Source organism: Phyllopteryx taeniolatus, chromosome 4, assembly GCF_024500385.1.
Source record: "Phyllopteryx taeniolatus isolate TA_2022b chromosome 4, UOR_Ptae_1.2, whole genome shotgun sequence".
In the NCBI taxonomy this organism is placed as follows: domain Eukaryota; kingdom Metazoa; phylum Chordata; class Actinopteri; order Syngnathiformes; family Syngnathidae; genus Phyllopteryx; species Phyllopteryx taeniolatus.
Genome location: NC_084505.1, coordinates 25,086,580 through 25,112,085, shown reverse-complemented (window position 1 = coordinate 25,112,085; position 25,506 = coordinate 25,086,580). Strand labels below are relative to the sequence as shown.

At 41.4% G+C, this 25,506-nt stretch overlaps 1 protein-coding gene across 13 annotated transcripts in view; it reads left to right on the top strand.

Annotated features, from left to right (window-relative positions):
- The window catches only part of inpp4b (inositol polyphosphate-4-phosphatase type II B), a 157,207-nt gene that overhangs the window by 84,864 nt on the left and 46,837 nt on the right, over nucleotides 1-25,506 (top strand). For 12 of the 13 annotated variants that reach the window (XM_061770876.1, XM_061770878.1, XM_061770879.1 and 9 more), the window contains 3 exons: nucleotides 10,790-10,895; nucleotides 17,535-17,601; nucleotides 21,006-21,153. In XM_061770876.1, coding sequence (XP_061626860.1) covers nucleotides 10,790-10,895; nucleotides 17,535-17,601; nucleotides 21,006-21,153 — 321 coding nt within the window. Of the gene's footprint in view, nucleotides 1-10,789; nucleotides 10,896-15,000; nucleotides 15,114-17,534; nucleotides 17,602-21,005; nucleotides 21,154-25,506 lie in introns of those variants that run through there. The other variant, XM_061770885.1, reaches the window with a different exon arrangement.

Here is a 25,506-nt window from a genome sequence, read left to right as displayed (position 1 = left end):
ACATTTGAGGTTGGTTGCTTAGTTAGTTACCATATTTCCATAAAAGTGGCCTGGGGCTTTAGAAAGTACCAGATTTCCTCAAAATGGGACTTCAGAGAGTATGCAGCTTTTATTAGCGGGAAGTAGTTAATGAGAGGGGACCGATATTGTAATTTCCATGTGTCAACGATGCAACGTGGTAAGTGTTGTTTTGATCGACATTTGGTGGTGTGTTCATTGGTTGCAGTAATTCAGTTTATCAGAGGGAAGGTGTTTAGGACAAAGGGGGCCTTTATGATGATGTAATTACCTCCGCCAACAGCCCGAGATGAAAGTTTCTTTTTTCATCGGTCACTTAGTTGCTGTATATCGTCAAAAAGTGTAGAAAGTACCAGGTAGTTATTAGGGGTAAGGCGTCTATTACAATTAGGACATTTCATGTTTTAATTGCCTCCGCCATGTGCGAAAATGAGGCTGCTGATATTTATCAGTTGGGTGATATTAGTTAGTTACTGTATTTCCTCAAAAGGTAAACGGTTTATTTGAGGATATACGTTTATTACAACGGAGGTTTTATGATGTGGTAATCACCTCCACCTTTTGTACACAATTTGAGGTGATATTGGTTGATTAGGTAGTTTGTTACTGTATTTAAGGATTTGTTAAAATTGGAAAATTTCTTCATTAATTTGAGAATGTTGTCATGGAAAATGTGAAATACTGTACTGAAAAATGCCTTTTGGTAGTGTGCAAAATAGTTTCTTATATGCCACGAACAAGCTGAACATTTTGAAGTTGGAATGGTTTGAATGATAACTGAGTTGAATTTGGAAAATGGCTCCATTCATTTAAGTGAGATTTTTTTTCATAAAATATGTAGGACTGTGGGAAAATAATTACCCGGATGTCCTGAATGAGATGGCTATTTTTATGTTGGAAAGGTTTGGATTGGGCAAGAAATGTGGAAGAAGTTTACAATTTTTGCACCAGTTTGGGAATTTAGTCTTGGAAATTGTGCAATACTGAAAAAGTGGAATTTGGGGAATGCAAAAAAATTATTGCGCAGATATCCTGATTGAGCTGAACATTTTGATCCTGGAATGGATCGATTAAGAAATGTGGGAGCTTTCAAAAGATGCACATATATACTATACATGTTTTTTACATCCATCCATCCATCCATCGTTGTTGTTGTTGTTCTTCTTCTTCATTAATGAGCATTTTCCATGTTGTCTCCAAACTGAGACATCTTGAGGTGCCAAAACTTATGTTAACAGTGTTTGCAATGTTTTGACTCAAATTTCACATTAGTGGTGGGAATTAACAAAGTCCCTTACTTAAGTACTGTGAGCTCCACCATTCACAGGGGGCTAAGCCCTGCTCCAAATAGCGAAAATCCACAAGAAATTGGCACCTCCCCAAACGGGATTTGTAATTGGGTATAGATGACACAATATAGTGTCAAAACACTTAAAGCGGAGACGATCATAAAGCATCAACACCCTGCTGTTCAAATCACTGTTGTGATTTTGATGTTTGCTCTTTCTGATTTTTCACCTTAACAGCGCCACCTTTGTTTCTCCACTTTCATTGCCACAGCGTCCCTGTGGATTATGGGACCTGCCAAGTGTGTTAGCACACTTCCCCGCTGTATGTTATGTTGTGCGTGTGTGTGTCTGTGTCTGTGTGTTTTGTTTGTGCTCATTTACCGAAATCTCACGTCATTCTTCTCATTCACTTGCTTCAGCTTTTAGAGTCAACGGAGCACAAAATCACTTTTCTGACCGCCAATGTCAACACAACATGACTTTTTTTAAAATACACGCACACGCTTTCTCCTTCAAGCATTCACAAACATGAACAGAAACTGCATGGTGACCAGAATAAAGATGTAGACTGCTAGATGAACTTTTCACACTAGCTTTTATGTTCCCATAAATTCAACCAATATTTTGTCAACTCAGGATGTTCTGTGAAGGTCACTCTCTTGTGGGAGTGTCACATAAGTTCACCAATTCCTACCCGCTTTATTAACTAAGAATACCATAAAATCAGGGGCGGTTTCTTATACAGTATGGGCGATATGGGCAGCCGCCCAGGGTGGCATTCTGTGAGCGGCGGCACTCCAACCTCCCGTTGACGGTTGGCCAAGGGTGCGACAACGACAAGCTACATATTCAATTTTATTGGATGTAAAAAAGCTACAAAATAAACCATGATCATAAACGTCACAATCTACTGTACATGTACTTTGTTGTGAGTCGATCTGGATTTCTATTTGCGGATCTCTTTCACATCAAGAAGTTGATGTGAAACGCTTTTACTCGTCGCTACGCTTCCTCTGATGGCCACTGCATGCTTGCCATTTTAGCTATGGTCTACAAAGGATTGAATGATTAAATCCGTCGCGCTCAGCAATCTCTGAGCCGACACAATTCTATAGTCCCAGATAAGGCACTGCTTGCGCTTCGACATCACTTCCTGTCTGCATCTCAAAAGGATTTTGCCCAACATGGCGTCGCCCTAACTTTGAGGAATTATTCCGTTTAATTTCTATTCCACTAATGCAATATTAATCAGCGTGCTATGTTTTTACTAGTGCCGGGACATACAAGATATTGCTTTAAAAATGTTGGGGTTTAGTTCCCCTTTAAAAAAAAATTGTGGTTGCTTTGTAATTTCCTCATGGAATAGCTGGGAATCGAACCAGCGCCTTTCCTAATTATTCCTCCTTAATAGTCATACTGTTACAAAAGTGATGCTATTGTCTCAAAAAACACCTCCAGTTTAGGTGAATCAATAGTCTATTTGTAAGTATAGCAAAGCGGTTGTTCTGGATTAATGGGATTAGCGGTGTGTGAGCGAATGCAAATGATCAAGCAACTCAATAAAAAGAACAGAAACCTTTGTTGCAATCTTATCCTGTCTTTTCTGTGCACAATAAAAGCATCAGCACAACAACAAGCAAAAGGCAGCCGGACGCTTGTAAACCACGAGCACATATTAAAACCCTTTATCACTCAGTCCTTGGAAATGTTAGTCGATAAAAAGTCATTTGCTTGGGTGTCGCGTTTTTTGTTGTTGTAGTTGTTTTTTATTAAGTTAAAACACGTGCTAGTAGTAGTAGTTCTTTTTCGGCACCAAGCGCAACAATAGACACTTTGCAGGTATGACAAATTCCTTGTGTGTGTGTGTGTGTGTGTGTGTGTGTTTTTTTTGGACATACTTGGCAAATAAAGATGATTCTGATTCTGATGATGAATTAGTTATTTGTGTGCGCTGTTGGAAGGCATTTCCCCGACAGCTTCGAAGAGCTCCAGATGAAATTGTCTCTGATGTTGCCAAAAACACATATGCAGGCACCTAATTGCTTTGGATGTTAAGAAAGACACATAAGGCCCATTAAAGTCTAAATTATCTTTGATCATTATGGAAGCACACGTTTGGTAAGTGTAGGACTTTGTTGAAGATTAGATGGTCTTTAAAGTTCCATCCATCCATTTTCTGAGCCGCTTATCCTCATAAGGGTCGCGGGAGTGCTGGAGCCTAACCCAGCTATCATCGGGCAGCAGGCGGGGTCCACCCTGAACTGGTTGCCAGCCAATCGCTGGGCACGTATAAACAAACAACCTCAAGGAAAGATAACATGACTGACAACATGTTTGCAAAAAAACATGTCAAGCTCATTGAATAACTAAGCTAGATCTGTGATGTTTATGATAACATTAAGTTCATCCAAGACTAAATTGTTTGCAAAAATAGGTTCACTGAAAAAAATTCTAAACCATCTTGGATCTTTACAAAAACACGCACATTTGGTCTGTTGAAGACTAAATCGTCTACAATGTTTATGAAAACACATTAAGTTCATCAAAGACTAAATTGTTTACAAAAAAATACAACAGTAGATTCGAGAGTTGTGGACTGACTCAATTAGTTTAGTTGCTGACTCTAAATTGGATTTGATGTTTACAAAAACGCACGTTAGATTTGTTGCTGACATTAAATTGTATTTGATGATTACAAAAACACATTAGATTTGTTGATGACTCTAAATTGCCTTATATGTTCACAAAATTGACAATGATGTTCTCCAAAAAATGTTTGTTGGATTTGTTGACGACACTAAATTGTCTTGATCACCACAATGTCTCATTCTAACTCCTCGTCACATTTGCCAGCCATCACACTCGACCGTTAGTGGACTAACAGTTACCTCCCGAATTCCAGTTAGCTCGGTGGCGTCTGTGTCAGGTCTTTGCGCTGTGGGCTTCCTTTTTCAGGAGCAATTACAGCAGCCAAAGCATCTGCTTAACACAGATCACATCAGCCTCTTTTTTTTGTGTAAAAATAATCAGGAGGAATCCGTGGCTCATTAGCGGCGACGTTTACCCTCCCTGCTCACTACACTTAAAAGTCACTCATCTCTCCGAATGTGACGTATGCTCCATTTTCATTTGTTGCATCGCTAGCCTTTAAGTGTTGAGGATGTGCGGCAGTGAAGGTCGCCGGCCATCGTCTCATTGGATTTTCATTGATCGGCTCGTAGCGCCTGTCCGAGGCTACGCTCTAATTGTGGCATTAACATCGGGAAACATGACGCGTTGAATTCACGTGAGCCCCTGAAATGCCGTGTTTGCCCATTTTGTGTCTTGGATCAAATCCAAATGACTTGGTGAATCATTGTAAAGGCCTCTCTGCTTTACTTTCGAAAGTCGCAGAAGAGAATCATTGTTTTGTTTTTGTTTGGTTTGCTATTGTACAATTTTCTACTAAATCCTTGTGAATTTTTTGTTGAGTTGCTCTATACTTAATCTTATTCACTTTTTGCTGTGACTTCATTAAAGTCCCTATAATGTTTAATTATTGTTGCCTTTTAGTTAAAAAAAAGAAAAATCCTAATAAATACATTTTATCCAGTTTTCCGTCACAAAATATGAAAAAATAAGTGATGCATAAAAACGTCCACATTTCTGGGGACATTGTAGGCATAAAGTAATAATAATAATAATTACATTTAAAAATGATGTTTAAAAACAATGAAAAATAAAGATGTGTTGAATGTTAAATGAATATTCCCTCAATCAATTGTTAAATGTCAATTAGTATGGTTAAAATTTAAGTGAGGTCCAATTATGCCAGAGCAAAGTACAGTATGCCTTACCTGTTTGAGTGATATAATAACCGTACTTTTCATTTTAAATTGCTTCCAAACACACTTCTCCAACACCTAAAGGAAAAGCAAATATTATTCAATTTACAGTATATTCTTATCTGCTGCCATTTCAAGTGCGGTTAAATGTTAAGTTAGTGCGTCAAATAGTGATGCATTCAAACTTCCACATATACGTCTATCAATTTGCTGCCACGTCACTTATATTTTATTTCTTTTTACGGAAAACAAAAATAAGAAACTTAAATTATCCCTACAAATGTAATGTTAAACCAAAAAACAAAACTAAACACACATCATGACAGTTTTTCTGTGGTCAACAATGAGCACCGTGTTGCCTCCTCCATTGCTGCTGAGTCATATACAATGTCGGTCATCCCACTAGAACGTCGAGCCAAAAGCTGCATTACGACATGTCTCGCATTTGTCCTCAGTGAAAGCCATTCGTCGCTATATTTAGCCCACGCACGCGCCGTTATATGGGTCAAGAATCCCATCATACATCCCTCCAGTGTTAGACCGCGCTGCTCCAATATTCCCGTCTGCGCTGCATCCCGACAAGCTGTTTATTTTCCTCCTCCCTCGGACGCTCCCTTTCCTCAGGCGTGATTTGTTGTCAAGGACTTTTTCAATGTTATCCTCATATAGCTTATCCTAGGTTGTGAGCAGCTGATGTTGTTTTGCTTTTCATTTCCTTGTGTTGTCCATTCGTGCACTTCCCCAAGAGTCTGAAAGCCGCCGCGTCCGTCCGTGATCTATAGGTTATCCCAATCAGGGTCACGGGGAATGCCCGAGCCTGTCTCGGCCGACTGTACGGGTGCGATGACTAGTCGACGGTCAATCACAGGGCGCACATAGAGAGGGGCAATTCACATATACACACTTCAATTCACATATATAGAAGCGTTATGTTACATTGCTTTAAGATGCAGTGCGCTACGTTACAATGCACTGTGTTATGGTGAGTTACATTACGGAGCGTTGCGTTACCTTATTACATTACATTAAGGTGCATTATGTTGTCTCATATTTCAATACATTAAGGGGAATTATGTTACTCTGTATAACCTTACATTATGTTATGTTGCATTATGTTACACTGGGTTGAATTACGATATTTTTACCTTGCGTCAATTTTACGCTGCGTTACAGTGTATTACGTTATACTGCGTTGAGGTACGTTACAGTGTTATGTTATGTCGCTTTACGCCATGTTATGTCACTTTGTGTTATGTTATGTTATGTTACGTTGTGGAATGTTGGTCATGTTATGTTACATTATGTTACATTACAGTATGTTGCATAACATTACGTTGTATCTCTTTACACTGTGTTACATTGCGTTGTTATGTTATTTCATGTCCTGTTATGTTGCATTACGTTGCTTTGTGTTTTGTTATGTAATTAACTCAACCATTCACAAACCATTAAACTCTGACCTTTCGTACATCAACCAAGCAGGTAAAAAGTTTCGTTAGTTTCAACACAAAGGTTAATGCGGTGCAAACATACCTGTAGCCAATCAGTCCAATTGTTAGTTTCACTTAGCAGGATTCAAAAATAATAATAATAAATAAAATAATGTACCGGCATTACCAGATAACTAGCAAACCTTTATTGCTCAGTGACTGTGTTTTTCTCAATGTCTTTATGTCTCCAAAGTGTTCTCTGTCAATTGACTGTCTGTTGTCGTACTAGAGCGGCTCCAATTACCGGAGACAAATTCCTTATGTGTTTTTTGGACATACTTGGCAAATAAAGATGATTCTGATTCTGATTATGCATAAACGGCAACAGCAATTTCCGCAAGGGTGGTTTAGAGGGGTAACATCACAAACCGATTTTGCAGGTATGTGTGAATACAATTCTTTTTTTTCTTACTGTATGTGAAACTTGTTGCTGTTCTTCATGTTATTGTTGAATAATAATTATGGGGTGGTGTGGCTCAGAGGGTAAGAGTACGCCCTGCAACCGGATGGTCGCCGGTTCTTCCCTGGCAAGACACTTAACCCACATTGCCCATAAATGAATGTGGTTGGATGTTTGGTGCTGGTGGTGGGCCGTAGGCGCAGAATGGCAGCCACACTGCCTTCAGACTGCCCCAGAGCAGCTGTGGCTACACAAGTAGCTTACAACCCACTACCAGGTGTGACTGTGGAGTGAATGAATAATGTGTGCAATTGTTGAGCAGCCTAGAAAAGCGCTAAATACATATAATAATAATAATGACAATTATTATTACTATTATAACCAATTTACGCCAATTTATGATCAAGTTTCTGTGCAATATTGTGCATCCCAAACATTTAAACGCATTGACGGCCATGTTTAGAATTGTTCGGCAGTGGCTCATTTTAATACCCACTACCTCTGACACTCTCCCAAGCCTTCATTCATTTTCCCTCTTTCATGAAAGTGAAATTTAATTAATCAGTATTGTATGAGCTGGTATTTGACAAAAGAACCAAGAATCAGGCTGAACGTTGCATGAAAAATGATGTATTGTACGCTTCGTGCCAGAAACCTCTTATCAAAGTCTGAACAAAAGGATATCCCAAAGCTATTTTGATATGAAAAGCAAAAAAAAGGTTAACATTAAAAACTCTGTTTCAGATCAGAAATAAGAAAATACTGTAGCAACGTCTTGGCTCATTACTGAACTTTTTAAATATGACATCCATTCATCCATTTACTGCCGCTTATCCGAGGTCAGTTCGCGGGCGCAGCAGCTCAAGCAGGGAAGCCCAGACTTCCCTCTCCAAAGCCACTTCGTCCAGCTCTTCCGTGGTGATCCCGAGGCATTCCCAGGCCAGCCGGGAGACATAGTCTCTCCGGCATGTCCCCGGAACACCTCACCAGGGAGGCGTCCTGGGGACATCCTAACTAGATGCCCGAGCCATCTCATCTGGCTCCTCTCTGTGCGGAGGAGCAGTGGCTCGACTGAGCCACTCCCGGATGAGCGAGTTTCTCACCCTCTCTCTACGGGAGAGCCCGGACACCGTGCAGAGGGAACTCATTTCGGCCGCTCGTATCCGCGATGTTGTTCTTCTGGTCACGACCCACAGCGGAAATTCACCCAATTGAGCCCCAATCACAAGCAGGTATTAGTATACGGCGTCAGAGTTTGATGATCATTTCCAGGATTCGCAATGAAAAAGTGTGTGCGATGGCCCCTGCATCACTGCTCGCGGCTTAACACTGTTACACTGAAGGCTTTTCCCTGATAGGGCCAAAGACCCAGGGTCATCCGTCTGAACAACATTGTGTCTGTCACTTTCACAAAGGTGTGCAATGAAGTGCTTGCCATGAAACAGATTGTGGGCCAAATAGATGTTTAAAAAAAGCCGCCCAGGTGGGAGGGGGTGAAGTGGACATTTAGTCTAACCTTTACGCTAAATTCTCAGAGGAAGGGAGTGCCACTGCAGTCTGCAAAGAAATTAATGCGTCTACACCTTTTCATATAACTTTCTTTTACAATGTCGCATTAAAGCAGTGCTAAATCAAATCGTGTTGGCCAACTGGAGCAATTTAATTTCCTCACGTCCACCTACCACCTGCCACCAGGTGTTGACTGGATGTTTGGCTCTGAATCAAAAACAAGCTTGTGGAAGTTGTATTAGACGATTGAGATGTCTTAAAAAAGAAAAAAGAAAAAAAAAACAGGGTGAGGGAGGGAGCAGCTGGAAGGTGGGGAGTGTACCCCCTCCCCCCAGTTTTGCTATCATGGAATGGGACACATAATCTCGCTCTCCTCTGTGATGTGCATGATGCCGTTTGTTCGAAGTCAAGGTGACTTTTAGCGACTAAAGTTTTGCCAGGGCCAGGGAAATGATGAGGAAATGGGAGGAGGGAAATGGAAGAGTAAACATTGTGACAGGTGTCTGGCGAGGGACACTGATTGGATTTACAAACCACGAAATGTTATTCTGCCTGCTTTTTTGGGAGGGGTCTGGGTAGGACCGCCAAGCATTCAAAGCAAAAACAGTAACATACAAGTTTTCGTAAAAAATCAATGACAATTGAGATTTTTCAAACAACCTGATTTAGGGTTTTTATCAAGATCAATAACAATTTAGATTGTTCAATGAACGCATTGAATGTACGCATTTCCGTAAATATTACCAAAAATGTACACGTTTTTGTAAACATACAACAATTTATAGTCGTGAGATCACAGCGTTTATAATTTTATAAACATTGAAGTCTTCATGGAATTTACGTTGGCGTTTTAACAATGCTCCCTGTTGCCCGTGTAACACCTGGGGATCATTTTTCTTTATTCCGCAGTGTCGGATTTCTTTGCCAATATCATAGATTTTCTATCAGCGACTTAACCGGATAGGAAGGGTGGGCGTCCAGGTTTGAAATCTTTTAGTATCAATTTGGTGTCCGTCAGAGCGCATCGGCGGGATTATTAGATGGCCATTTCGAGCGTTATATAGAGCGCACCCTGCCTCGGCCCCATTAGCTTCCCCACGGAGGCATAAGCAGCATGCCAACTTTTTGGAGTCTTAATTAATAATGTCTCAACCCTTCTTGGCAAAGGTATTGGAACACTTGCATGTTACATTGATTGGGAAGATATTCTTTCAAAATAATTTGTTAATATTTGTAATCAATTAAAAAATATTTGTTTAAGTAACTATATAATATAAGGACAAATAATTTAAAGGAGTGTTTTTAAATTGTTAAATGTTTTAAATAGATTTTAAACAATATTTTTAAAGATAATTATTATTTTTTTTTAATAATTGTTAAATAACTAGTTTACATTTATTTTTTAAAATGATTTCAAATCTACATATTTTGTAAACATTTCTAATGATATTAAAAATATAGATACTGTACTTCTAAAATAATTCATTGGCTTTTTATTTATTGGTCATGGTGTCATTGGCTGGATAACATGTCAGTCATCGGTGAATTGGTCATGATGTCGCAAATTTTTTTGTTTTGGGGAATAATTCTTTAATTTTTAAATGAATATGAATATTGTTCAAATTATTTTGGGATTATATATTTTTTCAGATAGAATAAACTCCAGCTGTGACCCTGAACAGGATAAACTGTATTGAGAATGGATGGATGGATATTTTTTAAGATATAATTTTTAATATTAATAAAAATATAATCATTTTTTAAAATAATAAATGGTCCAACTGCACTGTCATTGGCTTTTTAGTCACTGGTCATGCAGTCATTGCCGGATGATGTGCCAGTCATTGGTCGATTGGTCATCATGTCCGCGTTTGGGTTTTAGTCTGAACCATCTAACTCGGGCTGCATCTCTACTCAATCTGCAGTCGCAAGTAATATGGCAACACGCTTGGTCGCCGAACATATAGGTTTCAAGGTGAACTTCTTCCAGACCAAAATCATCCAAGGCTGCTTTTATGGTTGCCACACTTTCCCAACAAAGTTCAGATTCAGGTGCAACTAAGTGGTGTTGTCCAACCTCTAACTGGTTAATATCGGGGTGTGTCCAAAGACTTATGTCACTTCAGTCTTCACTACAAGGCCTCATATTATGTATGTATGCATGCACAGTATCTATGATATGTATGTATTTATTTATTTATTCACTTATTTATTTTTTTAATTTATTTAACTCATTATGTCTTCGCCTGTCCCATTCAGGTCGTCTGATGGTGGCTGTGCAGCCGGAACAGTGGTGGTGAGTCGACTTAAGATGGGCGAGATGGAAGAAGCGGAGAATATCACTACCGACGTACCGTCCCAGAAGGTAAAGACATTTTTTAAAAGAAAGGACAGGATACCCAAAGTGTAGTGCGTGTACCCCCTGGGGTGTGTGAAATTAACAGTATAAAGACAGTAGTGCTGAAACGATTCATCAAGGGGAAAAAAAGGAGGAGAAAAATCGGTGCCACAAAGCTTCACTGTGATCATATTTCCACATGGGATAATATTACTGCCGACTCATTTTCCAAGCCTTCTTAATGTTTAACACATAAGATTAACTATGCGGAAACATCAACACAAGGTATAGATGTTTGTTTATTTAAAGAAACCTACTACCGCTAGTTTTAACGTATTGTAATGGCCCCACAAATGGTCAAGGAGAGACACAGCCTACGTTACACTTTCAATCACTTTATTGAACAAACAGTAACAAAATAAAAACGCAATAAGCACATTCATACAACAGCTGCTCCGGAGTACTTCTGAGCATCCCAGACAGAGAGAGAGTCGTGATTGGTGCAGATTATAATGGACATGTTGGTGAAGGAAATAGGGGTGATGAAGAAGTGATTGGTAAGTACGGCATCCAGGAAAGGAACTTGGAGGGACAGATGGTGGTAGACTTTGCAAAAAGGATGCAAATAGCTGGAGTGAACCCTTTTTTTCCAGACGAGGCAGGAACATAGGGTGACCTAGAGAGAGCAGAGAACCATGTGGTGGAAGCTGAGACAGGACGAATGTTGTGCAGCTTTTCGGGAAGTGGTGAGACAGGCTCTCGGTGGACAGGAGGAGCTTCCAGAAGACTGGACCACTGCAGCCAAGGTGACCAGAGAGGCAGGCAGGAGAGTACTTGGTGTATCTTCTGGCAGGAAAGGAGAGAAGGAGACTTGGTGTGGAACCTCACAGGACAGGAAATCATACAAGGAAAAGGGTTAGCTAAGAAGAAGTGGGACACTGAGAGGACCGAGGAGAGGCGAAAGGAATACATTGAGATGCGACACAGGGCAAAGGTAGAGGTGGCAAAGGCCAAACGAGAGGCATATGATGACATGTATGCCAGGTTGGAGACTAAAGAAAGAGAAAAGGATCTATACAGGTTGGCCAGACAGAGGGATAGAGATGGGAAGGATGTGCAGCAGGTTAGGGTGATTAAAGATAGAGATGGAAATATGTTGACTGGTGCCAGCAGTGTGCTAGGTAGATGGAAAGAATACTTCGAGGAGTTGATGAATGAGGAAAATGATAGAGAAGGGAGAGTAGAAGAGGCAAGTGTGGTGGACCAGGAAGTGGCAATGATTAGTAAGGGGGAAGTTAGAAAGGCATTAAAGAGAATGAAAAATGGAAAGGCAGTTGGTCCTGATGACATTCCTGTGGAGGTATGGAAGCATCTAGGAGAGGTGGCTGTGGAGTTTTTGACCAGCTTGTTCAATAGAATTCTATTGCGTGAGAAGATGCCTGAGGAATGGAGGAAAAGTGTACTGGTGCCCATTTTTAAGAACAAAGGTGATGTGCAGAGCTGTGGCAACTATAGAGGAATAAAGTTGATGAGCCACACAATGAAGTTATGGGAAAGAGTAGTGGTGGCTAGACTCAGGATAGAAGTGAATATTTGAGAGCAACAGTATGGTTTCATGCCTAGAAAGAGTACCACAGAGGCATTATTTGCATTGAGGATGTTGATGGAAAAGTACAGAGAAGGTCAGAAGTAGCTACATTGTGTCTTTGTAGATCTAGAGAAAGCCTATGACAGAGTACCCAGAGAGGAACTGTGGTACTGCATGTGGATGTCTGGAGTGGCAGAGAAGTATGTTAGAATAATACAGGACATGTACGAGGGCAGCAGAACAGTGGTGAGGTATGCTGTAGGTGTGACAGATGAATTTAAGGTGGACGTGGGACTGCATCAGGGATCAGCCCTGAGCCCCTTCCTGTTTGCAGTGGTGATGTATAGACTGACAGATGAGGTTAGACTGGAATCCCCGTGGACCATGATGTTTGCAGATGACATTGTGATCTGCAGTGAAAGCAGGGAGCAGGTGGAGGAACAGTGAGAAAGATGGAGGCATGCACTGGAAAGCAGAGGAATGAAGATTGGCCGAAGTAAAACAGAATATATGTGCATGAATGAGAGGGGTGGTGGGGGAAGAATGAGGCTACAGGGAGAAGAGATGGCAAGGGTAGAGGACTTTAAATACTTGGGGTCAACCGTCCAGAGCAATGGTGAGTGTGGTCAGGAAGTGAAGAAAAGGGTCCAAGCAGGTTGGAACAGGTGGAGAATGGTATCAGGTGTGTTATGTGACAGAAGAGTCTCTGCTTGGATGAAGGGCAAAGTTTATAAAACAGTGGTGAGGGCAGCCATGATGTACGGATTAGAGACAGTGGCACTGAAGAGACAACAGGAAGCAGAGCTGGAGGTGGCGGAAAATGAAGATGTTGAGGTTCGCTCTCGTGTGACCAGGTTGGATAAAATTAGAAATGAGCTCATCAGAGGGACAGCCAAGGTTCGATGTTTTGGAGACAAAGTTAGAGAGAGCAGACATTGATGGTTTGGACACGTCCAGAGGAGAAATTGTGAGTATATTGGTAGAAGGATGATGAGGATGCAGCTGCCAGGCAAGAGCGCTAGAGGAAGACCAAAGAGAAGGTTGATGGATATGGTGAGGGAAGACATGAGGGCAGTTGGTGTTTGAGAGGAGGATGCAGGAGATAGGCTTACATGGAAAAGGATGACTTGCTGTGGCGACCCCTAAAGGGACAAGCCGAAAGGAAAAGAAGAAGAAGATACAACAGCTGCTCCGGCCACAACTGACGCCCAGTCACTCAACACGCAGACTGGCTCACACGTAGCCAGTTATCACCAAGCCGCTAACCTGAGCGCACAACAGACTCCTCCACTCTCATTCGCCGACTCCCATGTCACTCACCAGGCCAGGCCCAACCTTTTAAGGTCACCTCCATTCAAAGTCACAGATGTTACACTGTAGTGTGGAACGTGAGGATGGTTATATATGACGTGCTGGTATAATATTTGTTTTATTTTTTAAAGGTCATCCTAGGGCAGGTATCCTCAAACTGTGATGCATGCACCCATCGGGGTCCTTGAGTGCCCTCCACAAGGTGCATGAGATTAAAAGCAATGACAATCGGACAATCTTTTGGTTTCGGTGACTTGAGGACAGGGATTTCCAAACTGTGCGCATCCATGGTGGTGTGTAAATTTAAAAGTGTAATGGCGGACTGTTATTGTAAAGAAAAGGGTGACTCTAGGACAGGGATTCCAAAAACTGTGGTGCATGCACCGCAGGGGGTATGTACTCAAGGTCCCTCCAGGTGATACGACTCTAGGACAAGGATTCCTAGATACTGCGGTGTGCGCACCCTCGGCCTGTTCTCAACAGCCATCTAGTGCATACAGTATGTGAGATTAAAAGTGTAATGGCTGGTATTTTTTTTGTTTTTGTTTTTTTCAAAGGAAGGGGATTCTCGGACAGGTATGCCCAAACTGTGAAGCACACACCCCCTGAGGCTGCAACTGCATGTTGTTGTGTAACTTTTTTTTTTTTTGATTGCAATTTAGTCAAACTTAGTTTAGTCAAAAAGGATGCAGTTTCAATGTACAGTCGTTCCCCAAATACTGAAAGTCTCCTAGTAATTGATAACCCCCAAAAAAGGTTAGGAATTGCCCCTAAATGCCGCAGCATGGTGGAAAAGTTCTACTTTTTTTTTTTTAATTATTAGGAATGACTGTGACCTGTCGAAATGAAGCTCCTTCCCCTCACTTTAACACACCTCCATGGCACCAAGATGCCACAAAATGGCGACAAAGCAGTACTTTTATATTAGACAGGGCTTTGGCCGAAGGACAAAAACAGCAAATAGGTGACTCCCCCCAAAAATAATCAGCGAATAGGTGAATTCGCAAGTAGCAAATCACGAATATGTGGGGGAGCGTTGTCATTTACACACAAGCAAGAGTGCACTTTTATACAAAAGAGCCCAGCTGTGACAAGTATGTTGACAGGGGTGTGGCTTGAAAAGTTTCCAGAAGGCTGCTTGGGGAAATAGGAGCCCGTAATACGTCTGAAATCCACCAATGAGATTAGAGGACCTCTACTATATCCTAATGGGGATTTGCAGTGTGTGTGCGTGTGCACTAATCTCCTACAAAGCACTCACCTCCCCTCTAAAGCGACCATCACGGGAGTAACGGGACCTTTTTCTCTTATTCCCAATGGGATGCCGGCACACCAGGAATGACATCGTATGTACTCTTCCTGATTGTCCGCACATGCTCGGTGGAGACCCTTTTTTTTCTCAAGGAACTTGTGTGTCTTACGATGTAAACTTAAGAGTTTTCACGTGTGAGGGAACGTTGTGGTTTTCTTGCACCACACCGCATGGCTCTTGAGGTTTTTTTTTTTCGTATGAGCGTGTGTGTATTTGTACGTGTACACATGCATCACTGTCTTATATAATTGGCCGAGAGCTTCTTACATGGCTGACTGACTTTGGGTTGTGCCTACTCGTGTGGCTGGTGAAGGAAGGTTCCCTGCCAGGCTCCGCAGTGTCACTGACAATCTGCCCATGTCGCGATGATGAATCTGTCGCCCCCTCTGTGTGCGTGTGGGTGCGTGCGTGCGTGTGTGTGTGTGTGTGTGTGTGTGTGTTGTCATTGCACACATCTTGTGTGTGCTGTAGGAGAATATGAGGGGAGCGAGATAGTCATAGACAAATATTGGAGTCAAAATTTGAAATAATACACTTCATTTAAATGCCTTTAAGCACATTTGTTAAACAGCTTTTCAAATTTGCAACATGTTAGTTTTTTTTAATTTATTATTATTTTAGAAAATAGGCATCTTTGTTTTAAAATTCTAACAAAAAGTGCAGGGAGCACCCAGGCTCAGCAGCATGTATTACAAAGTGAAATGAAAGCTTTAATGAATAATTGCTCCCTAAAGTTTTCTATACTAAATAACGTTTTCCAAAATTTCAGTATAATTTAAATGTGAATGCTTTACATAGTAATAATAATAATAACATTTTTGTTTAAAGTTCAACAACAGAAAGTGCAGGGAGTTCCCAAGGTCAGCAGCATCTCTTATAAAGTTAACAGAAAATTAAAATAAATAGTTCCCGAAGGTTTTATAAAGTAAATAAAACAGAGTTACAGTTATCATGTCCACCACTGCAGTGGGTCCCCTTTACACCTGTCGATAACTGGCTCCTTGAGGTACAGATGTAGCTCATCCCCAACGCAGCTACAGGCCAGCAGTTCACCAGTCTGAATTGCCAGCAGAGACCTGAACGTCTCATCGACACAGCTGCTGAAATCCCTGCTGGAAGCTTTTTGTAATGACTCAGAAAGTGAACATGTCTGGTCACCCTATGTGTGGGTCAGTGTGGGTTTGCAAATTTCTCCTTTTGTGTGTTGTTTCTGCTGCAGAAGATGAAGGGAGGGACGTGTATGTGTGTGTCCCTCATAGAAAAAAAAGAAGAAAAAAAGAGCTTCTGATCACCTTTTGATCACGAGCCCATCAAACACATGCTGACAATTATTGGGGCGGGGGTGGGGGAGCTCTTTTATAGCTGTGGCCCCCCTGGGCCTTTCCTCCTCAACTCGATCCTCTTCTGAGACCTGTTCCCGCTGAAATGTTGCTTAGCGTTATCGTACGCCACGAGCGCTCTAGCACGAGTCTGACTGCTGTAGCTGATAGATGAGGCCTAGCCAACATTATGCTTCTTTTCCTGTGACAGCTTTGCCTGTCTAACCTTGTTCAATGACTCATGCGGCAAGAAAAATGGCCGCTTGTCACTATTTGTGTGAAGAGGAGACCAGACTTAATGCATCAACCCTGTACACGAGCATCACAAACATAAAGCCCTGTCAAGATAGGTATGGATAGCATCTGGAGGAAATGTATATTTATTTATAATTGTATGTGCTCAGATTCAAAATTGTCTCACTCTTGAACCTTAGAGAGGGTCTTGTACAAAAAAAAAAATATTATACCAGCGCATGATTTAGGACCGCAGATACTGGTATCTGAAAGCATTTTTTTTGACCAGATTTTCCATAGGCGATATCACACAAACTTTCCTCTAAAAGGCAATTTTTGCTGATACAAAAAAATTTATTTCCCCAGAACCCATCATCCAATTTTCTAAATTCTTGTTGTATTGTACTCAGGTTGAAGTGACCATTGAAACCAGCCGCAGCATTTAGGCAGACCTGTCATTTTTAGGACTCTTGTCACATCGGTACTAGAAAGTAGTGTCAGAGGACAGTAGGTGTGTGAAAGGTAATCGCAAAAAAGCCAGGACTGGATGTGTGAAGTGTGTAAAAGTGTGAAGCGTCTTGAATGTGGCTCTGCCCCTTCTGACTTGGCCAGGATTACTTACTTTGTTAGTCGTTTCAAGTGAAGAGGGCAGCGACAATGGGGAGTTGATCATGGCTCCAGCCGTGGTGGCCGCAATGTACAGCCGGGGCATGGGGGCAATCAGCGAGGCCGCAGCGGGCGGGTTCGGAGATTGCACTGCAAGGACTCTTCTGGATGCTTCTGTTTGAGGCTGAACGGTGACAGCCACAATCTTTCTGTGTGTTTGCTTTAAATCGAACCTAATTTTTATAAATAAAATGTACATGTTAGTCATGTTAATTGTATTTTCGTGTTCTTTGCAGTGTCCCTTAGTGTGCGAGTCTGCATCGCACAGCTGTGTGGACAGAGACCACCTCCTGACAGGACCAGGTACTCAAGCCCGTTCACACCATCAAACATTCATAAATATACATTCAGTACCAAAAGCTATTGGTATTGTGGAGTCTACTATTCAATTATTGCACACAGTACCACTGATTATCTGATGTAACCAACCAATCGCTGGTACTGGTGTCCAATGATTTGTAAATGACTAGTGAGACGTAACCGGTCAATCATTGTTACTGCGTGTAATAACTGACATGCTGATTGACCAGTGGATGAGTGGTTTAACTGACCAATCAGTGGTAGTGCGCTTTTATGATTGCCATGAGGATTAACCAACCAATATATTGAGGGAGAGAACACAAATGACTAAACGTAAAGGGAAGACCAACACCTGGTAACTTGAACCTCCGTCACAGAAGTAGATTACCCGGTGAACTTCCCCCGTTGTCGCTGCACAGCAGTTTCTCTTCCTCACACCTCTTAAGAAAATGACTTCTGGAGACATGCGGTTTGGCAGCGTAACCCCGCTATCCCCAATTCCCCCTCACTCCCTCTCTTCATGTTCATTTCGACAGGTAATAAAAGTGGAGGACTAAATTGCATCACACCACACAATCTGGTTACCACGACGGGCTGCGCATGTGCTCTGAATCACTGCAAAAAAAACAAAACAAAAACCACGACGATGCCATGACAACGGCGCTTGAAGTTTTGACACAGTTGGGGGTTGCGACCTTATGGAGTCAAAGTGCTTCTTATTTCACTTCCTCACTGATGATGGAGCAGCTTTCACTACTTGCTAAATGTCACTTCTGGCCCAAAACAGCCATTTAATGGAATAGTAAATGATGAAAGTGGATACTTTGGCCCCAAAGCCAATAACCTGAAGGGTTTTGAAAGGCCACCTCAATGCTAATTGAATTAATAGCAACATGAAGACTTTTTGATGAAGAGGGATGTCAAAAATTATATAAAATAATCAAAGCTTTATGTGCAGGGGCTTAAAAATTAGATATTGTAAAAAGCTAAACTGGTGCGAACAATAATCCCTGGTGCTGTATATAATGATTCATGTAGACTGACCAACCAAAAGTGACCAATCAGGGGTACTGCATGTAATGATTGACATATCGATTGATCAATGAATAGTGAGGAACATAATCCAACAATCGGTGGTAGTGGGTGTTGCTCTTTATGTGTCAAGCTCCATATCAGTCATTACATGCATTAACACCCGATTGGCTGGTTAGGTCACTCACTCGTCTTGGATCAAATTACATGTCAGTCATTACTAGAACTCGGACTCGCCGTATAAATACCTGATCGCTATTCGCACTGACAGTAGCGAATGACGAGCGAATCACAATCAATTATTATATATCAATTATTCCTTGTACTATTCCGAAATTAAGACGTATAAATAAAAAAGCCAATTTGATTATTTTAGAACTATATATAGCCCCCTGCTGGCTGGACGTGAACATCGGCTTCACTACCAGCTAGTTAGCCGCTAGGTAGCTGTAACTTGCTAGCTCTTCTCATTCATCTGCTACGATGCATTGAATAAATCTTGCACAACTTTATCCAATTCATCTGCCACGGTCGCAGTCTGTCATGAACGTTCGTGCAGCTCCCCACGGCAATAGGACGCCTCGTTCCACAGAAACTGTCTCGGGGGACAAAATGGCGGCGGAAGTCAACAAAGCATTGCAGCTCTTGTAATAATAAAATATGTACTGTGTTTCATTTTCATTCAAAGGGAGAAATTATCCATCCATCCATCCATTTTCTGAGCCGCTTCTCCTCACTAGGGTCGCGGCTATCCCAGCTGTCATCGGGCAGGAGGCGGGGTACACCCTGAACTGGTTGCCAGCCAATCGCAGGGCACATAGGAACAAACAACCATTCGCACTCACAGTCATGCCTACGGGCAATTTAGAGTCTCCAATTAATGCATGTTTTTGGGATGTGGGAGGAAACCGGAGTGCCCGGAGAAAACCCACGCAGGCACGGGGAGAACATGCAAACTGCACACAGGCGGGGCCGGGGATTGAACCCGGGTCCTCAGAACTGTGAGGCTGACGCTCTAACCAGTGGACCACCGTGCCGCCGGGGAGAAATTATGATTCTGGATTAGTTTTTTCTAGCGAAGTCGCGAGTGAATCCGAATTCCCACTAGTACATTGGTAGCACGAGTCATTACATACAATATTATTGACTGGTCAATGAAATCACTCACTCTCCATTAGTCCATTTACATGTCAATCATTAACTACAGTAGCACTGATTGGTTGGTTGCATTCCTCACTGGTCATTGGATGGTCTAAAAGACAATCAGCAAGGGTTACCTGTTTTTAGAGCCCAATTTTGACACAAATTTGCATGAATACATAAAATCTTCTCGCAGTCAGCCACAGTACCGTAGCGTGTGGTATTTTGTCAGGCAGCAGCCTAAAGCAGCGTACCTCCCACTTAGGGCGGCCGTGCATGTTTCAATGCCAGTTGTCAGCACAACATTTCACAGTGGCCGACTTATTGACTGACTCGCTGTCTGAATGCAGCAGTGGGACGCTGAAAGCGGCGGTAAAAAGCGTTTCAAGGCGCACCACTTCCTCGCCTCCTGCTGCTAGCGTGCAGATAAGAGCATTAGCGCTCCTCTACGTCGTCGACATTTGCACTGCAGCTTTTTGAGCCGATCGGTGGAAAAGCGCGGAAGATGTGTGGGAATGGAAATTGGCTTAATGGGGAGGAAGTTGGGCGGCTTGCAGTTTCAAAATGACTCAACTGTTGCACAATAAATATGTAATTAAAATGGAAATAGAGGACGTAAGGACAAGGTTTCGCTCTCGGACAACAATAGTAGAAGATGAATGACAGCTTATCTGCACAAGAAACAGCTACTGATCATCAATTGAATTTTTCCTTCATTCTGAATTTGACTTTGAAGGATTTAGTGTGCCAACAGTGCTTTTTGTCTTTTCATCTTGTGTTTTTACATGCACCACGCTCGCCAGTCAATAGGTCAATCTACCAATTAGTGCTCACTGGGACAACTGAGTCATCTTTTTTAGAATCAAAATAAAATGTACTGACTTATTTACTTCTTCAATGACTTGTCATTAGTCAATCTAAATGTCAATCGTTAGTGCAACTAGTTGGATGATTATGGCACTCACTAGTCATTGGTCAGTCTACATCCGCCGTATTACATGCAGTACCAAAAGGGAATTAAAATGGAAAAGGATGCAGTAAGGACAATGTTTCTCTTTCTCACTACAAAAGTAGAATAAGATGAATGATAGCTTTTCTGCGGAGGACACAGCTATTGATCATCAAATTGAATCCGTCCTTTGATTTTGTAGGATTTAGTGTGCTTTAGCAGTGCTTTCTTTTTTGTCTTTTCATCTCTTGTGTCTGATTTTTATGCCTCCCTCTGGTTTCAACAGTGTTCACCAACCCGGTATGCAAAGTGTACAGGTTCCAAACAGTGGACAGCAAGTGGATGCTGGTGCGTGAGCAAATGGAGGAGTGCACATTGTCCTTCAGCATTCCTAAGCAACTGCTCTCGCTCTACATGCAAGAGGACATGAGCAGGTAAGACATGTCAATTGACCTTTTTTCCTTATTTACTAATAACCTGTTTGGTTTCTAAAAGTCCAAGCTCACCAAAATGCATCACAACAAAACTATGTGGTGTCGACGTCATCTCTTATTGGTCGCAAGGATATAAACAGGAAGAAAGTTCAATTTACAGACTATTGTACGAGTGAAAACAGTACTCATGTAAAACCATCATCAATTTCAGTCGGCGTGTGTTTTTCAGTGTCGGCTGAGAGATCGAAGGTCACAGCCATTCAGTGTTGTTTTTCAGTTCACGCAATGTTCCCTTCAAAATAAACATGTTCCGACACATATCAAGAACAGAGGCACAAATTCAAGTCTTGTCCAGTATGAGTGTGAGGACAGGTCAAGACCACACAAGTCTCCCTCTTCGGGCTTGAATAGGGTTAGTCACAACGGATCATTCCTCCAGTGTCCTGTCGTCCTTGGCAACCTCACTTCATCCATAACACGCAGACACACACACAATGTTCCAGTTCCTTCTGCTCATGTCATAATAAGAAAGATGAAAACTCTGTTGCAGACATTCGGTTGATAATCGTGACAGAAGGGGGGCAGGTTGATTTGTATTGCACGCTCAAGGACACCCGTACATGCTGAAACATGCACACATCGGTGATTGTCACAACGCAGACAAAAACCATCATTCACACAACTGAACTGTAAAACTGTTCTCTGTTTGAATTGAAATGAGAGAAGTTAGTTTTTGTATCAGGAGCCCCAGACATGACGTGTGAGGAGGCGGAGGGGGGGGTGACAAACTAGCTCATTATTACTCCTTTTAGGACAGAGAGAGTGAGGAGCAAAGAGAAATCAAATATTAGTATTCAAAGTATTCACAAAACTCAATTTCTATTCATGTGTTTTGTTGTGTATTGCAAGTCCCAAAAAACAAGTCCAAAGTCCATTTTTGGTACTTACTGTAGGGTACTTGTTTACTCCAGCAAAAAAATGCATACCGTTAAAGTTTATATAGAGATGCTGCTGTATCAAAATGTGCTGTCTTCCCCATTAATGAATAGGGTTACAATATGTTTATGATTACAATCCAGTCGTCTTTTGCTGTGGCTCAACATTTAAATAACCTTTATCAGATCTGACAGTGTTGTGCTTTTTTTTTCCCCCAGAAATGTGGGAATGAAAGTGTGTTAAAATGTACAAATCAAGGAAATTTCTCGACAATGTTTATTGTCGTCATGTTTATGGAGAAGGGTGGAGCATGTCGGCCATTTTGAGACATGTGTTGTACAACCCCAATTCCAATGAAGTTGAGACGTTGTGTTAAATGTAAATAAAAACAGAATACAATGATTTGCAAATCATGTTCAACCTATATTTAATTGAATACACTACAAAGACAATATATTCAATGTTCAAACTGATAAACTTGATTGTTTTTAGCAAATAATCATTAACTGAGAATTTTATGGCTGTAACACGTTCTAAAAAATCTGGGACAGGTGGCGAAAAAGACTGTGAAAGTTGAGGAATTCCCATCAAACACCTATTTGGAACAAACCCACAGGTGAACAGGCTAATTGGGAACGGGTGGGTTCCATGATTGGGTATAAAAGGAGCTTCCCTGAATTGCTCAGTCATTCACAAGCAAAGATGGGGCGAGGTTCACCTCTTTGTGAACTAGTGTGTGAGAAAATAGTCGAACAGTTTAAGGACAATGTTCCTCAATGTACAATTGCAAGGGATTTCATCATTTACGGTCCATAATGTCATCAAACGGTTCAGAGAATCTGGAGAAATCACTGCATGTAAGCGGCAAGGCCGAAAACCAACATTAAATGCCCGTGACCTTCGATCCCTCAGGCAGCATTGCATCAAAAACCGACATTAATATGTCAAGGATATCACCACATGGGCTCAGGAACACTTCAGAAAACCAATGTCAGTAAATACAGTTCGGCGCTACATCCGTAAGTGCAACGTAAAACTCTAGCCAAAAGCCATTTATCAACAACACCCAGAAACACAGCCGGCTTCTCTGGGCCCAAGCTCATCTTAGATGGACTGATGCAAAGTGTTCTGTGTTATATTTTTTGGGAGTGTGTCGCAGTATGTCAGCCAACTTTGAGAACTATGTCACAACATTTTGGCCATTTTTGTATAGAGTATGTTTGTGGCCGTTACTATACATTGTGCTTCATACAAATTGACTGTACTAAATTCTTATCCAGCAACATGCTATAACTGGTACCTGATCAAAGGTTTAATTCCATGCTTTCTTACACCAACACTAATATGTATTAAAATAAATTCATGCTTCTGTTTATTCATACTAATATGAGCCCATTTTGAGGAAGGCTTACGTTATTTTGTCAGCAATAAAGAGTGATTAAGTATGATTATTGCACACTGCACAGATCATTCATGCTACATTTAGTGTTGATAATTGTATATTTATTAGTTCCTTATCAATGTAATGCAGCATATGCGAGCACAGCGGCGTTTACCAAAGCAGGACCACCATACACAGTTTCCCCCTTATTTGTGTACACGGGCTTTGATGTGCTCCCTCGTATTCTCATGCATTTTCAGCGAGGTGGAGATAGATCATACCCCCTCCCTCCGAGATATTGAATGCTTGCGGGAGCCAATTAAACACCATTCATTAAGAGCTGCCTCGTTAATGGTTAAAAAACTTATTAATAAACAAGGAGCGGTAATGCGTGTCAAGAGCACGACTGTGACGTTTTGTCTTATTTTTAGCTGTTGCGGAAATGTTCTTTAGTTGGCTTTTGTTGGTTTAGCTCTTTGGTTTGATTAGTTTCTTTGAGTGGTGGAGTTTATTTTGTTTAGTAAATTTAGATGGTTGGTTTAGATTGGGGCGGCACGGTGGCTGACTGGTTAGAGCGTCAGCCTCACAGTTCTGAGGACCCGGGTTCAATCCCTGGCCCCGCCTGTGTGGAGTTTGCATGTTCTCCCCGTGCCTGCGTGAGTTTTCTTCGGGCACTCCGGTTTCCTCCCACATCCCAAAAACATGCATGAATTGGAGACTCTAAATTGCCCGTAGGCATGACTGTGAGTGCGAATGGTTGTTTGTTCCTATGTGCCCTGCGATTGGCTGGCAACCAGTTCAGGGTGTACCCCGCCTCCTGCCCGATGACAGCTGGGATAGGCTCCAGCACGCCCGCGACCCTAGTGAGGAGAAGCGGCTCAGAAAATGGATGAATGGATGGATGGATGGGTTTAGATTGGTTGGTTGGTTTATAGTTTTGGTTGAATTAGTTTATTTGTTTTCTTTTTTAATTCATGTGTTTGGTTTAGTTTTCACTTGTGTAGTTTGTTTAGTTTAGTTTGTTTGGTTTACTGTATTTGATTTTGGGTGGTTTAGATTCTGTGGTTGGTTTAGTTTCTTGGTTGGTTTAGTTTTCATTGATTTTGTTTCATTGGTTGGTTAGTTTTGGTTGGTGTGGTTTCTTTGGCTGGTTTAGTGTCTGCGGTTGGTTTATATTTTATGTTGTTGTTGTTTTTAAGAAAGTGTGTACAGTGTTTCACTTTTCATTTTGTGCAGGATTTATTGACCGGGCCCACAAAGCCCCTATGTGATTAAAATGGAGCAGGCACAATAATACGGCCGCACGGCAGCGAACTGCAGTCCGGGGCCCTGTCCTTTAAATTTACGGTGCCATTACGGCCAAGTGACCTTCGTCAGACGTTTCATATCATAAATAAAAGCTGCAGGAGACTGTTTAGGGCTCCGCTCCAGTAGATTATCGTCACCGATTTTGAGAATGATGTGGAATGAGCAGCAAAAGCCATTTGGTGATTGGCAAAGAAATATTAAAATTTATGGGTGCGGACACTTTAACAAAGTTACGCAGGGGAAGGTCTTTTAAAGTAACATTGTGTAATAACATGGCATAAAAATGACAGTCTCAAACTTTAAATCAACTAAAATAATCGTGTGTATTTTGAATAAAAACAAAAAAACTGTTGCAGCATTGTGAAATCCTTGAATATTCAACATTTTTACCTGAGAAAATTGTCGATAAACATGCCAGCATGCTAGCATAAAAAGTCTACACACCATTCTTTAAATGCCAGGTTTTTGTGATCTAAAAAAATGAAACAAAGATACATTTCAAAACTTTTTCCACCATTAAAGTGGCCTACAATCTGTACAGCTGTTGAAAAAAATAACAACCTAAAATCATTTTGAGAGGGGAAGTAAAGTAAACAATCACATTCAAACTCATGTTAAATGGAAGTCAGCACACACGTCAACATTTAAAGGGGATCTGAAATGAAAATAAGAGTTCATAAAATAATAAAATATATTTTTTAAAGGATTTTCTTTGGAATTTTTGTTTT